The sequence below is a fragment of the Petaurus breviceps genome, unplaced genomic scaffold, assembly GCF_028583685.1.
Source record: "Petaurus breviceps papuanus isolate PSGF00001 unplaced genomic scaffold, PetGlider_PUasm1.0 90925, whole genome shotgun sequence".
Classification (NCBI taxonomy): Eukaryota; Metazoa; Chordata; class Mammalia; order Diprotodontia; family Petauridae; genus Petaurus; species Petaurus breviceps.
Window position 1 is genome coordinate 37551685 of NW_027187380.1, and position 16573 is coordinate 37568257.

Here is a 16573-nt window from a genome sequence, read left to right on the forward strand (position 1 = left end):
ATCTGGACAGCATACCAATAAAGATCTGCATACTCAAAAGCTATGGTTTTTCCTGTAGTAATATATGGCTATCAGAATTGAACCATAAGGAAAGCCTGAGTGCCAAAGAATTAAATACTTTCAAACTGTGGTGCCTGGAGAAGCCTTTTGAGAGCCTTCTTTAAGTATTGACTGATTTGATGACCTGTTTCTAGTCCCTCATCTCCTACTAAGCCTGGTGACTCTTTTAGCCCTAAAACTGCTAAAAGCTTTCCCTAGGGAGCCCAGTCTTTATTTATCCCTAAAACTGCTAAATTGCAAGGTGAACTATCGCTTCCTTAACCTCTTACCATGATGCTGCAGCTCTGAGTTAAGTAAAATTTAAATAAAATAAAAAATAATAAATTAAGTATTTAAGTCAATACTTAAAGAAATTAATTCAGACTATTCACTGGAAGGTTAAATACTGAAGCTGAGGTTTAAATACTATGGCCAAATAATGAGACAGGATTCAGTGGAAAAGACTGAAGCTGGGAAAGACTGAAGGCAAAAGGAAAAGGGGATAGCAGAGGATGAGAAAGAAAGACAATGTCATAGAAACAATGAACATGAACTTGGACAGACTTCAGAAAAGTGAAGAATAGAAGGCCCTGGCTTGCTATGGTCCATGGGGTCCCCAGAAGTCAGACAGGACTAAACAACAACTAAGCCTGCTCTCTTACTGTAGCAGCAAGCACCCCAAGCGTCCCTAGGGTGTCTGCCAATACAGGTTCTTGGATCTGCTTTGTTAAAGGAAAGTAACTCAAAATGGGTTAACAAGCTTACTTTAATCAGTCAAACATATATCGTTTACCTCGTTCAGGGGAAAAAGGTCAGCACCCCGAACTTCAGAATATACAGACAGAATTATCAAGTCAGAGAAACAGATCAAGTAGACAGATTTCAAACTGTCCAACCATTACATCCATACCAAATCAACATCTGGGTTTTTCAAAGTTGGGGGCTCTCAACAATGGCTTCCCAGAGTTTCATCTGATCAAATCACAGAACACTTCTCAAAGTGAGCTCCAAAACAAAGCTACACATCAGGGCTTATATTAACAATGTAATATATAATTATATAGCCTTCTCCAGGCTCAGAGAATGTAACAACCTTATTGACTCACTGGCCAATCAAGAAGTATCTACTGAAAAACAAGCCTCCCACCCCAGGCTCCAGGTGCACTTTAGCCTAGGGCCAGGGAAGATCTTAAAAATTTACATTCCCATTACACTTACTCCTATTGAATTGTGGTCCTATTTCACTATTGTCTACAAGGCATGACCCAGGTAATGTTACTGATGGATTAACTCAATGGACTGCCCATCCTACTATGTCATAAGTATTTCTTATCCATTTAATATTTCTTTCATGGACTGTCAGGTCAATCTCTTTTGAATAATCATAGTTTTCACTAAGGAAGCCTAGTAATATTTCCCTGATGAATTATAATCCAAAAAGCAATGATGGGTGCATGAAGAACGCAGTCTATATCTAATCAATGATGACCTACACTAAAATAGTGTAGAGCAGTGTTATCAAAGTCAAAATGAAATGAGGCCTCTAAACCATACATAAAGATCCCTGCGGTTACATATTAGCTTAGTTTTAAAATGTAATGTTCTGCTACATTTTCATTTATTTTGTCAAAGATTTCCCAGTTATAGTTTAATCTGTTCAGGCCTCATTCAGGAATATTGTAGGCTACACGAAGCCTGGTCTTGCATTTGACACTTTTGATACAGGAGGTCATGAAAGAAATGTATGATTAGAAAAGGAAGTAAGATATACTGATAATATACAATACTTGTATTAAAGAGGAAACAAAAGAAAATGCTATGTTGGGTTTAAATTGGGGGGATCACTAAGAACTGAAAAGTAAAAGGAAAACAACAGAGAAAGTGGCATTGAGTTGGGTTTTAAAAGACAAGAATTCAACAGACAAGGAGGAAAAGTATTTTAAGAATAATTAACAATGTAAATAAAAGCAGTCAGGAAAACAGAGGATATTAGAAAGGCAGAGTCATCAAGAGTAGCTGCACCATTAAATAGATCTAGAGTAAGGAGCAACTATTTAGACCCCAAATAGTGTATTTGTACACAGTTGTTGTTAGAAATTATTCCTAGGGACTCTTTGATCCCCAGTGATACTTTCAGACCCTCCCTCAGCCACCATCACTCAGTAACCTCTTTGAGTTTCAATTTATCTATCTATATTACTCAATCAAGATTATGATTAACTGTTATCTAGAAACCCCCAAGATTTTCCCCTTCCTTCTTTAATGAATTCATTAACTGGCTCCCAGGTTTTCCTCCTGCCCTCTTACTTCACCACCACCATCATATGAACAACATAAGTCTGAGGGGTAATCGCTCTTGCTTTAACCTGCTTGGATCTGCATTGCAGTCTAGGGTGGAGGTCCTAGGGTGTGTGCCCAGCTTGCTAGAGCATGTGGAGGCTTCAGAGAGGACACCCATCTAATACCTCCAGCAGCTGAGAAAACCCAAGCGATTGGGGCAAAAGCTCCCCTGTCTGGTGGCAGAGTCCTACTGTGGAAAAAAGCCCAGGAGTCAAGTGACTGAGGGGCGACATGACCAGACAAAGGAAACAAAGTAAACAGAAGATTCCAACATTAGACTCCTATTTTGGGGACAAAAAGGAGCAAAGAATGGAAAAGGAGTTAGACAGTGAAGTCAGAACTCCTGCACCAAAAGCTTCAAAGGAAAATATGAGCTGGTTACAGGCCATAGAGGACCTGAAGAAGCAGATAAGAGAAGTGGAGGAAAAACTGGGAAGAGAAATGAGAACAATGCAAGAAAATTACGAAATGAGAGTCAACTGCCTAACTGAAGAAAATATCACCTTAAAAAACAGACTGACTCAAATGGCAAAGGAGGCTCAAAAAGGCAATGATTGCCTTAAAAAGCCAAATTTGCCAGATGGAAAAAGAATCTCAAAAGCTCAATGAGGAGAATCATTGCTTCAGAATTAGATTGGAGCAAATGGAAGCTAATGACTTTATGAGAAACCAAGATGCTGTTAAACAGATTCAAACAAATGAAAGAATAGAAGGCAATGTGAAATATCTCATGGGAAAAACCACTGACCTGGAAAATAGATCCAGGAAAGATAATTTAAAAATTATTGGACTACCTGAAAGCCATGATCAAAGTAAGAACCTAGAAATCATCCTCCAGGAAGTTCTCAAAGAAAACTGCCCTGATGTTTTAGAACCAGAGGGCAAAACAGAGGTTGAAAGAATCCACTGATTCATTTCCTGAAAAAGATCCCAAAAAGAACACTCCTAGGAATATTATAGCCAGGTTCCAGAATTCCCAGATTAAGGAGAGAATATTACAAGCAGCCAGGAAGAAACAATTTGAATATTGTGGAAACACAATCAGGATAACCCAGGATCTGGCAGCTTCTACACTGAGGGATCGAAGGGCTTGGAATATGATATTCCTGAGGTCAAAGGAGCTGGGATTAAAACCAAGAGTCACCTACCCAGCAAAACTGAGTATCATGTTTCAGGGGAAAATATGCTCATTCAGTGGAACAGAAGACTTTCAAAAATTCTTGCTGAAAAAACCAGAGTTGAATAGAAAATTTGACATTCAGATACAAGAAGCAAGAGAAGCATGAGAAGGTAAACAGGGAAAAGAAATCATAAAGAACTTATCAAGTTGAACTGTTAACATTCCTACATGGAAAACCAATAATTGTAACTATGAAACTTTTCTTAGTAGTTGAAGGGAATAGAAGTATGTATGTATATATATATATATATATATATATATATATACATGTCTATATATGAGGGTAGGTAGGCATATGAATACATATGTGAATGTGTATATATATGTTTACAGGTATACATAGATAGAGGGCACAGGACCAATTTAACAGGAAGGGATGATACTTAAAAGGTGAAATAAAAAGGTGAGAGAGGAATATAATGTGAGGAGATGGGGAGAGACAGAATGGGGTAAACTATCTCATATAGAAGAGGCAAGGGAAACTGGTTACAAAAACTGTCCAAAAACCAGAGTAGACTTTCCCAGACTTCCTAGCCCACTTTACAAAGGCACTCCAGAGAAGTGTCTCTGATCCTACAGCAGAACAGATTCTCTTGCAGAAACTAGCCAGAGAAAATGCTAATCAAGATTGTTAATAAGCCTTAGCTGGAGAAAAACCAAATATGACAATTACAGAAATGATTCAAAGATGCCAAAGTGTAGGCACAACCAATTTTCAGGCAGAAGTACTAGCTGCTGCACTTCAACCCCGAGAAAAAGACAATGACATGTTTTAATTGTAGGAAATGGGGACATGTGAGGAGGGACTGTCAGGACTCAATGGCCCTCCATGGCCAATAGCCCAACTACACCCTGCCCATGCTGTAATAAGGGATACCACTGGGTATCAGAGTGTAGGACTAAGAGAAATGTCAATGGACAGCCTTTAAACTCAGCCCTGGGCTTGTTCCAGTCCCGGAAAACAGGAGCTGCACTTTCACTGATTCAGCCAGTGCCCACTCCACAGAACCACACACAACAATAAAAGATATTGTACATACTACTCTGGAGGGGTGCAGAACTTGATTTGTCAGCATTAAAATCTCATCTTATAGATCATACACAAGGAATTATCTCCATTCCTACTGGGACCTATGGACCACTGCCACCTGGAATAGTAGGGATTATATTAGGAAGAAGTTCACAGTCTCTCCACGGCCTCTTAGTTGAACCCAGAACACACACCTCACTACCCAGTCCAATAACTGAGGGCAGTTGAGTAGCAGATGCACTCCCCACACCTACCCATCTTAACTTTAAACATTACTGAAGCTTAACTAGCCCTCAAAAAATTTCACCAGACAGCTCAGATGCTTAGAAAGCAGTTCAAAATATCTAGGGACCACGCTCACAATATTGTGAAGTCATGCACACAAATGCCTTCCATATACCCCACCCCCACCTTTCCCATAATCCCCAAGGTCTATTCCCCAGAGAATTGTGGCAAATGGATGTCACACATCATACAGCATTTAAAAATCTTAAATATATTCATGTTTCAGTAGACACTTATTCTTCCTTCACCATGACAACCTTGCAGTCCGGTGAAGAAGTAAATCAAGTAACTGATCACGTTTCATTGTTTCTCTATAGCAGGAATTCCTTGGATAATTAAGATAGACAGTGAAGCATACACTTTTCAAGTACTTAAAAAATTCTGTCTTATTTACAATATAAAACACATCACAGGTATACCTTACAACCCCACAGGACAAGCCATAGTGGAATGTAAAAACCGTACCCTCAAGGTCATTCTTCAAAAACAAAACGGGGGAGAGGGACAGGGGCAGCCACATAGACAACTAAATCAGGCAGCATATACACTAAATTTTCTGACACCAAACTGCGAAGGAAAAACCCTGGCAGAAAGGCACTTCCAGAAGGCAGAGGCTATGGAAGAAAGCCATAAAAAGACATAAAAGTTATGTGGAAGGACCCAAAGACTAGTCAGTGGTACGGGCCAGATAGGGTACTAAAACAAAGGGACAAGAGTATGTTTCTGTCTTTCCAGATGGAGTCCCTGAGCCGATGTGGTTTCCAGAAAAGAACATCAGAACCTGTGGATGAATTGGCCCAGAAAATGGGGAAGCTGAGACTCCAGGGTTGCAGAACAAGGGGACGACGATCAAAAAGGAGACAGAAAGCCAAGAATGAAAGGCATTTAAAAAACTTTTGGTCTAAATCTATAGTGACACTTACAACTTCTTTAGCAACTCTTTCATTGACTACACCTGAGGTGGAGGAAGCCCAATACTGGATTTACTTTCCATTTCCTCCTTGGCTCAGACCAATTATTTGGATAGATAAGATAGGAGAAATATAACAACACCCAGCTTTTATGGGGACAAGCTTATGCGTTTCCTATGAATTACGCTCATGATATGAGATATATAATTCTGATATATAATTTTTCTGCAATAGCTACATGCACACCTGTTTGCTTCTGTAATCATATGCTTTGCCCTGCACGATTTCTTAAGCTTGTAGCTAAAGAAAAATGGGTTCACGACACTTGAAAGGATTTAGCAGGGGTGTATTGGCAAGTTAAGAAACTGACTGTTAAGGGCAGTAGCACATCCACTTTCACTCAATATACCTCTGTCCCTCCCTGCCAAGATGATGCAAAAAAAATGTCATTTACAAAAGCCAGAGAACATTACTGTAAACTGTTCCCCATGTCCTACATTGTTTAATTGGGGGGATACAGAAGAAAACCAAACATCAAGTGATGCTTTTATCGGAGCCTTTCTGGAGGACTTAATACAGACTGTTGAAGGACAAGAATTTTCAGGACTTTGGAGGGCTTTTGCTGTCCTAGAAATCATTAATCACACTGTCTTCACAGGAACATCTGAAGGTGGTTTATTTTTAGAAAGCAACAAATCCGTAGTTGCTGCATGTTTAAAAGTGCCTCAAGCTTTTTTAAGTGCTTCTATTTACACTGACTGCACCAACAGTAATAGGGAATGTATGAACATGACTACTAAAGGTCAAAATTTATTTTGGAATGTTACTTGTAAAAACTGTACTCTCACAACAATGTATCACCAGAAGTTATCAGTATGTCATGATTGCAAAACCTTCCTTTGCTGTCTTTCCCACTGATTTATCTCATGCTTGGTACCAATCTGCAGGAGAGCATAGCTTAAGTTTGATCAGTGAGGCTTTAAAACGTAAAAAAAATGATTTGTAGGGCTAATGCTATTAGGAATTATATCTCTAGTTACTTTAGTGACTACAGCTACACTTTCTGCTATATCTTTACAATCCACAATTCACACTGCCCAATATGCTGAGGAACTAGCAAAAAATTTATCTGAAGCACTTCAGATATGGGAAAAAAATTAATCAGGATACCCAGACAAAAACTGATTTATTACAACAGTCTATATTATATATAGGAGATGAAGTAGAGACACTCAAGGCTCAGCTGTCTCTCCGATGTGATTATAGATATATATATATATTTGTGTCACTCTAACTTATACAACTCTTCCCAGAACAACATTACATGGGACACTTTCTCAGTCGTGCACGTCATACTAGAACTGGCACAAGAAACCACTTAGTGTTGACACTACAACCCTCACATCCAAACCTCCTTGTTCTTTGAAGTACCTATTTCCCATGACCTACTTCTATTCCACCATAGCTAAAGATGATCATACTCTTTAACATCTACCCTTCTGTGCTAAAGAACTGTGAATGAAATTATTTTACCTGATCATATTTATCATTTCTTTCCCTTGCTGTATGACCTTGAACCTTGATTTTCTGTTCTCATTGTGACTGCTAATCCTTCCATCCCTCACTTCTTTCTAAGGTCATCATTCTATACACTGATTACATTTTCCTCTCTTCTCTACCTTGACCACTTAATAAACCTGTTCAAATATATTGGAGTCCCTTGCTCCCCTTTTCTTATCAAAGATCATGATTTGCTATACCCCAATCTTGGATCACTGCCATTATATGATGCCTCTCTTCTACCTATTGCTGAATAAAGCTGGAGAAAAATTACAAAACCATACTGAATATGTCCATTTAAAATTTATGTTACAAAATCTCAAATGGGCCTTTGCTGCAGCAAGGAAATCCTTTTAACCTCCCTAATCATTCATTATTCACTTACCAGAGACTCTTCCAAACCTTCTCATCCCTTTTTGAATCTCCCATGGATTCACCTCCCCTTCTCAGTTTGTCTTATTTCATAGAAAAAAAAAAATCGAGGCCATTCGCCTATACCTCCCTCTTCTTGCTGCCTCATCTCATTTCACTCAGATGCTCCTTCTCCCGTCTCATCTGAAGTGGAGGTCCTTTTCCTTGACAAATCAAACTTCTCATACATGCACAAAAGATCCCATTTCATCCAACAGATTGCACCCTCTACCATTTCTATTTTCTCATTAATCTTCAATCTTTTTTGTCTACTGGCAACTTCCACGATGCATGTAAAACATCCATGACATCTTTAAAAAAAACCTTTACTTGATCTGACCAATCCCTACACCCATCATCCTATATCTCTCTTCCCTTTTATGGATAAAACTTCTCGAGAAAGTCATCTACAACTGGTGTCTCCACTTCCTTTCCTTTCCCTCTTTTCTTATCTTTCTGCAGTCTGGTATAAGACCTCATCATTCAACTATTACTGATCTCTCTAAGTTACCAATGGTCTCCTAACTATCTAATTACTTTTTCTCAATCCTTACTCTTCTTGGCTTTGATAGTGTCATTCACCTTCTTCTTGATACTTTTTCCTTTCTAGGTTTTCATTACCTGCTTTCTCCTGGTGTTCCTCCCTATCTGCCTGCTCACTCCTCAATCTCCTTTTCTGCATCCTGGTAAGTCACTAATGATAGCTATTCCTCCAAGGCTATGTTCTTGGTCTTCTTTTCTCTTTCATCTATTCTATTTTACTCGGTGGTCTCATTAGCTCTCATGTATTCAATTATTTCTATGAAGATAATTCTCAGATTTATCCCACCCTAACCTCCAGTCCTACATTTCCAACTGCTATTGGGACATTTTGAAACAAATGTTCCATAAACATAACATCTTAAACTCAACTTGTCCAACACATGATCTTCCCCTATACACTTTCCGCTTTCTAATTTCCCTATTAAATTCTACCTTATTTCCAACCTAAGTGTCATCCTTCACTCCTCATTCTCATCCCACCATAACCTATCAGTTGCCAAGTCCCAATGATTCTGCTTCTGAACATCTCCTATCCATCCCTTTCTCTCCTCTCACTCTCCGTACAAACCATGGACTGTTGCAATAGCCTAGCTCTGCCTGTCTCAAGTTTCTCCCAACTTCAGTTCATCCTTCCCTCAGCTGCCAAAGTGATGATCTTAAAGCACACAGCTGGCCAGATCATTCCCCAATTCAATAGAATAGTTGGCCCTGTTACCACCAGGATCAAATAAAAAATTCTACTAGCCTTTTACAGTCCTTCACAACCCTCCTACTTTTCTAGTCTTCTTGTTTTTAGCTTTTTCAGGTACTCAAACATCCAGTGACACTGGACATTAAGATCTTCTATGCCTTTTCACTAGCTGTCCCTCATTCCTGGAATGCTCTCCCTGTTTACACCTCTGACTTCTCTGGGTTTGTACAATACTCAACTCAAATCCTACCTTCTGTAAAAGGCCCTTCTTGGTCACTCTCACTGTTGTCTTTGTTCTGAGATCACCTCCAATTTACCCCATGCATATCTCACATGCATATAATTGTTTGTATATTGTCTCTACCACTAAAACATGAGCTTCCTGTGGACAGGGACTAGTTTTTGCCGTTCTTTGTATCCTGATCACTTAAGAAGTGCCTGGAACAGAATAACAAGTGTTTGTTGATACAACTTGACTTAACCTGTGTTGGACAAGAGATGAGGGGATAGAAGAAAAGATTTTGAAAATATCAATTATTTGATACAAGGTTTTTTTCTTAAGGTTTGCCTGAGGGCCAATTTTTATCTTAAAAGTTGACAATATAGTAAAACCATATGGGAACAGAACAGTAGATAAATCATTGCTGAATACATACCCAAGTTTATTCCTTTCAATGGACCAGAAAATACTTTGATAGCTTCAAGGTATCTTTCCTATAAAGAGACAGACAAGATATTCTATCAACTCTACAAGTTGATACAAGTTGAGAATGTATTTGATAAAAACAAAGCTCTCCACAGATGTTAGAAAAATGTTGCTTTCCTCACAGAAAATAGTCAAAGCTACAATAAAAGTTAGAACACAGAGTGCATAATGTGAATCACTAGAAGTCTCTTAAGAAAAATTCAGGACAGGGCTCAGTAAAATTGAGTCAGAAATAAAGAGGTCAGCTGCTGATTTGGGAATTATCTAGAATTTATGCTATATAACTACACTTTGTAAGAAAAATGACATCACTAATATTTAAGGCTTACAGAATTTGAACTGTTAGATATGAAAGGGATCCCAAAGACAGCTCAGAGAATGATCTGTCCCCCTTATTTTACACATGAAGAAACTGAGGTTTAGGGATCTAAGAGATCTGTCAAAACTAGAATGTATATTTGACTCCTAGTTAAATGTTCTTTTGGGGGCGGCCAGGTGGCACAGCGAGTAAGAGCACCGGCTCCAGTGTTGGGATGACCTGGATCAAATCCGGGCTCAGATACTCAGCACCACACCCAGAAATAACTGGCCGTGTAACCTTGAGCAAGTTATTTAACCCCGATTGCTTTAAAAAAAAAATGTTCTTCTGAATACATTAGGGGGCCTCTCTCCATACTATATAGTATTAATCACTTCTTCCCCAATCTCCTTAGACCATGGTTCCCCATTTCCCTGTTCCCTTCATTCCTGAAACCCAAAGTATCTGGTAAAGGAGCCAGTTGGGCTATTATAAGAATACCCATATAGAAACCCAATTGTTAAAGATTTCCTTTTGACAAGTTTTAGACTTAAGTTTGTTTGTTTGTTTAAACAATTCAAACTTACCAACTGTGGTGGTCCAGAAAAAACACATTTTGGAAGCCCAGTTTCCTTTAAGGTAAGAATCATTCCTAAAAAGAAATAGAGTGGATATCATAAAATTACACAGATCTCTTTGCCATTTGAAACTGAGGATACTATTGGAAGAAGTGTTTCCTATCAAAGCTTATCTTTAAAAGAGAAAATGACCTCACTTCATTTAACTACCTGTTCTCCTGTCTCTCACCTTCTAAGAAGGAGGCAGGGAAAATTGGCAGCCTAGATGATGTGAAAATTTCGGTGAAACAGGTGAGTAGGAGGGTGTGGGGAAACATCAGAAATTTTCCAAGTATCTATAAAGAGTAACATCACTTAAGATTTTTGGGTCAGCAGTGGGTAGATATGAAGGACTGGAATGGTAGTGAATATGTAAATATGGTAAGATTCTGTGATATTGTTTGGGAGGAATCTCCTGAACTTGAATCTCTGAGGCACTACAGCCTAAAACATAATGGATAGAGTTCTGGGCTTGGATGTGGGATGACCTGAGTTCAAGTCCTACCTCTCTAAAATTATAAGCTATAGAAGGTGCTGATTTGCATTGGTGTAGGAAGAGAAGAATTTGTTCTACTAATGCATACACATGCATATGCATAAAATTGCAGCAAGATATCCTGAAAGTAAGAAAGCAGCATCTGCCAAGCAAGTCAAATCACCACCATTACCTCCCCTCGGAGACTGATGGAGAAAGCCTAATATCCTGAAACTAAGAGTCTTGGGAGTAGCAGGGCCACTTCCTCTACCATCTACTACAAGACTAATAGCTCTGCTCCCAATCTAGTCCCCCTCTTTATCAACCATCTAGGAAAGTAATTTCTATAGGGAAGAAGAGATAAGTCATCCCACCAAATGCCAACCAAATTACCACCTGGAACCCAGGCAAGCCAGCTCAGCTGAAGCAAGTACCCTAAGGGAGAGCTAAGAGGCAGCATGTGCCAAGTGAAACCACCAACTCCCCAATCACAATCCTTCACTTCCAGTCCCTGATGAAAGCTCAGGGACCTGAACACAAGAGTCTTAGAAATAGTACTACTGCTGCTTCACCTTCGTCCCAAGGCCATCATGAGTAACCAGCATGTTCGCGAAGATTATAACCAGTCTCGTCCTCGGAGACCAAGACCCAAGCCCCAAGAAAAAGGCCCTCTGTGGTTCCTGGTCAAGGCTCGGCTTGTGGGAGCCCTTATAGGGATGAAAGGATCAAGAATTCGAGCCATGGAGACCCTTTCGGGAGCTCAGATTAAAATAGATCTATTCAATCAAGAGGAGGATGGTGAAAAGCCCAAAAAAGCAGAGGTGGAAGTTTTCGGAAGTAACCACTAGAATTAGAGCAAAAGAACTGGTTGAATGTATCATCAGATGGTATCCACCGACCTCCCCGGATGTTGCAGATGAAGCACAGAAGGCTATTGCCCAGATGTCCATGCAGGAAAAGAAGTAATATGCAGCCCAGTTGGTTTTTGTTAATTTTATACAAATAAATTATGTTTCTGTTTTCTATTAAAAAAAAAAAAAGAAATAGTATTACCCCAAAACCTCGCTGCTAGCCCAAATCCCATGGCTGTCATCAAGAAGAGCAATCACTGTAGATATATTCCTTATCACCACCATCACCAAATGGTGGCCAAATGCCTCTGATGGGCAGGTAAGTCTAAAAGTCCTGTGAGTGGTAGGTTCCCCCCAAAACCAATCCTGCTTCCAATCTAGCCGTTGCAGTCATCTATCCTTGGAAGCAATCCTTGTGGTGATGCAACTTGCCAACTGATTCAGCAGGTACTAAAGTCATAGGTACTAAAGACTCAGAAAAGAAAGTTCTTACCATCAAGGCCCGTGGCATTGGTTTTATCAGTGGAATTAACAGTAAAAAGATACATTACCATCTTCTTTGCTGTTGTACCCTAACTTTCTGACTGATTTGCAAATGAAATCATCTATATGATCTCACTAGAACATGAGAAAGACTCTTATTTTTCTATCTATATCCTCAGCACTTAGCACAGTGCTCTGGACAGTATTAAGTGACCTATGAAGATGATATCGTTACTAAGTATTGGAAGCAGGATTTGAATCCAGGATTTCTACCTCCAAGCCCAGAATTCTGTTTACTATAGTGGTCAATATGCCTACCCTATAGACCTATTTAATCCATGAATCATGATTACTACACATATATATCACTCTTTCTAGTTTCCTGCCATAAATCTTTGGTACAGTATCAAAGTTAAGTCAAATGAGTAATAAATATTCAGAGTTGGTCCATTGATTAAAGATGATTTCTTCATAAATCACAGGTCTTACTTAGTATTAATGATGAACAGGCTGGAGAAGCAAATTGTCATGATATCTTGAATATATCAGGTAACCAGTAATTATTTACTGAATGGATGAGTTAACATAGACACAAGAAGTGATCAGGATTAGTTGAAATTCCAGGGTACTATCAGGGATTCCTTCCCAGTACCCTGTAACTAAAAACAAACTCACCAGATAAACCCCCAACATTGGACCAGTGCATTCGGGTCAGGAAGATGTTATCCAAGCGAGCAACCTTCAGTCTAGAAAATAAAACAATGGAAGGGAACACTGATCTAAGTCTTTATAAAATTCCTTATTTTCTTACAAAATGTTGTCATTTATACTTTCTCCAAAAATCCTTACAAAGAACAAAACCCAGAATCAACCACAAACCCAAAAGGAAGATGAACTCACTTGTGTTCCTGCATGATCCTCTGGGTACCTTCCCCACAATTGAAAAGATACCTACAAAAATATCATCCAAGTCATTTTAATTGGTGTCAAGAGTTTTTATGGTAGGGTATAAGTGCCCCATTTCCATTCAAAGTTCCTCCAAAAAGTCATCCCCTCCTCACATCTTACTAAATTCTCTCAGTCCTGAAGGATTTTGATTTTAAAATTCTATTCATTCCTGAAAGAAAAGTCTGTAGATACCAGTCTATTGCTCAATTATCCCTTTTCTCCACTATGCTGGGCATCATAAGACTATATAGATTTAGAGCTGGAAGTGACCTCAAGGGTCACAGAGTCCAAACTTCTCATTTTTACAAATAAGGACATTGAGGCCCAGGGAGGTGAAAAGGCTCACCCAATGTCAGAGAGGTGGCAGAACTAGATCATTGAACCTAAGTCCTCTGACTCTTAATTTAGCACTATCCACCCAATCACACAGCCTTAATAGGTCTCTGGTTAAGACAGAGGTGGAGAGTACCGGTCAAGGTGTCCAGGACCGAAATGAAACCTACACTACCAGGCTGTCCCAATCTAGAAGGGGCTTTAGGATCCACCAAGTCCAACCTTCTCATTTTAAACATAAGGGAACCAAGGGGAGGGACTTGCCCAAGGTCAGTAACAAAGCCAAAGTCAGGAATCAAACTATGGTGCTCTTTCCAGGCAGGGAATCTGCCTCCACTGGACAGTGGATTAGAATCTGGGGAAAGAGGAGTGGAGAACGAAGGCTGGTGGTGGGGGCAGGGCAAAGGAACAGAAGGGAGCACAATATGAAGAAAGCGGGTCAAAGGTGGACAGAAGGTGCACTCACTGACCGGTTAAACTCCGAGAAGACATAAAGAGCCGAACCAGCATCGCGGGTCCCAGAGGCCACCACCTGCAAGTACACGGTGCTGGGTCCCGCGCGCTCCCCCGCAGAGCCGCGCTTCTCCCGTGTACGCAAATGCCGAAGAGGATCCTTGGGAGGCCGCTGGCGGCGGGCGGAGCCCTCAGACATGGCCCGGCCGAACCACAAGCTGCAGAAGCCCCAGCGACCCGGAATGGCCCAAAGGAGCCGCAAAGGCCACATGCAGCAACTTAAGGCCTGTAACTGGACAAGAACACACGCTTACTCCAAGCCGGCCAGAGCTTCCCAAAACGTGAATGAGGCGGCGCTGCTTACGTCAGGCGTTCAGCCTATGGCTGGCCAACGACTCTAGCCATCCTAGCCTTCCTCACCAATAGGAAGGAGTCATTCTCGATTTTTTTTTTCCTCTCCCTTGGACCAAGCGAGAAGAGGAATGAATGCTAGAGTTCCTTCTGTGGCTCAGGCTTGTAAATCAGACGCCCAATAGGAGAACGCGTCTAATTGGTAACGTGACGTTTGCCTGGACCTATTGGGTAGCTTAAAGGAGTGGCGGACCTTTGCAGTTCCTCTAAAACTGTACATAAACCAAAATACTTAAGATTATAAAGGGTTAAAAATAATACTAAGGGTGACATTTCCAGTACTTTATGAAACCCTTAGTTTATTCTGTAACCTGAAGGCACCCCCAAAGTCCTTTCCTCCCTCATCTTGAACCTGTAGCAAAAGAATTGCTTTTGTGTCCCTTATCCTGTGTTCCCCATTCTTTAATGTTTAACCTGTAAATTCCTGCTCTACCCTTAAATCCTTAAACCATAAAGAATTCCCTTTGTTTCCCTCATCCTGTCATCCTGTCCTGTCTTTAATCTTTAACAACTCCATAAAAACCTCTAAAACTGCATCATTGTTCTGAAATCTCCATATAAGCATAACTCCCCCAAATATCAGTCTCACTTCGCTTTCTTGCTAGGACACTGCTTTTGCATCAATAAATCTCCCAATGGCTACAGAGAAGGTCTAAGTGAATTCTTTCATACCTGAACTGGTTCTACCAACTCTAAACCTCATCACAACCAGTATTTTGAGAATTCTCAGGCCGAAGTGTTCCAACTGCTGCATTTCCTTTTTCCCTCCAGCTTATTATTTATTTAACTTTTTAATTCATTTTGAACTTAAAGACAAAAAAAAAAGAACATTTCCATGAGAGGATTCACTTTAAAATCATGACTTTACTTTTCATACTGTTTTCTTTAAGAAAAAAAAAAAATATGAGTACCACTTGTCATTTTCAAAGCTCTGTTTTCTATGCTTCCTTCTAGATTTTGTTTATTTTCTACTGTGAACTTTAAATATTTTCCCCTCCCACCAATAGAGATGGCTATTATTAGATACAAATATACACACACACATATGTAATATTATGCATATTTCTAGTTATCAATTTCTTCTTTGGAGGCAAATATCTTCCTTCATTGGTCCTTTGTTGTTAATTTGGCTATTTACAATATTCAAAAGGACTTAACTGCTCACAGTTGTTCTTAAAACAATGTTGCTATTACTATATATAATGTTCTCCTGGTTCTTCTCATTTCACTTTTCATTATTTCATGTCTTCCATGTTTTTTTTAAATCTTGAAGCATCATAATGTTGTACCTGGTTTTCCCATCCCCCTAGCTCAGCCCCTCCTCAGGGAAGTGAATAGACTACCAGGTCAGTTCCACCCTCCCCCAACAGATGTCCACCTTTACTCAGTTAGCCCATCTCCACAGAGGTGGTGGGCTTCCGGGTCAGGGAGACTTGGCACAGGCAGGAATTTCGAGGTGTGTACTGACCAATCACTCTTCTTGGCCTCTGCAAGTTTCTGCTTGCCTAATGCTGATGGGGTGCTTGGGATCTATGTTTGTAACATCAGTCTGTAAAACTTTGTAACATCAATTTGTAAAACCAGTTTGTAAAATCACACTCCATTCCCCCCCGCCAGTCTCAGAACATTAACTCTGCCCCTTCCCCCTACCTGCACTCTGCCTAGCTTCAAAGCATTAACTCTGCCCAGAAACAACTCATGAATTGTTTATCTCAGCCTTGAAACACTAACAAGCTATACCTATCAATCCTTCACAAAAGTATCTATAAACATTTCAGCTTAGGCAACTATTATCTCCCTTTTGTATAGTGCCTCGTTGCCCCCATGAATCCTTCAATACCCCCTTTCTAGGTTAACTCCTTAAGCAATTATCTTTCCCTAACCTTGGTTCCCAGACATCAATCCTGTCAAGCATGACACTAATGGGTGGCAGGTTGGGCACTTCTCCATCAGCCCTTGACCGCTAGCTGACTTAGTGACCTTTCAAGCCTAAAACCACACCTCCAGG

General features: G+C 40.0%; 1 protein-coding gene across 2 annotated transcripts in view; it reads right to left on the bottom strand.

Moving 5' to 3' along the window:
* Positions 1-14540, bottom strand: part of ELAC2 (elaC ribonuclease Z 2) — a 60799-nt gene extending 46259 nt beyond the window's left edge. For both annotated transcript variants that reach the window (XM_069076817.1, XM_069076816.1), the window contains exons 1-5: positions 14172-14540; positions 13321-13371; positions 13096-13166; positions 10582-10646; positions 9647-9704 (exon numbers count right to left, since the gene is read on the bottom strand). In XM_069076817.1, coding sequence (XP_068932918.1) covers positions 9647-9704; positions 10582-10646; positions 13096-13166; positions 13321-13371; positions 14172-14425 — 499 coding nt within the window. In that variant the 5' untranslated portion in view covers positions 14426-14540. The remainder of the gene's footprint in view (positions 1-9646; positions 9705-10581; positions 10647-13095; positions 13167-13320; positions 13372-14171) is intronic.
* Positions 14541-16573: the final 2033 nt, after the last annotated feature.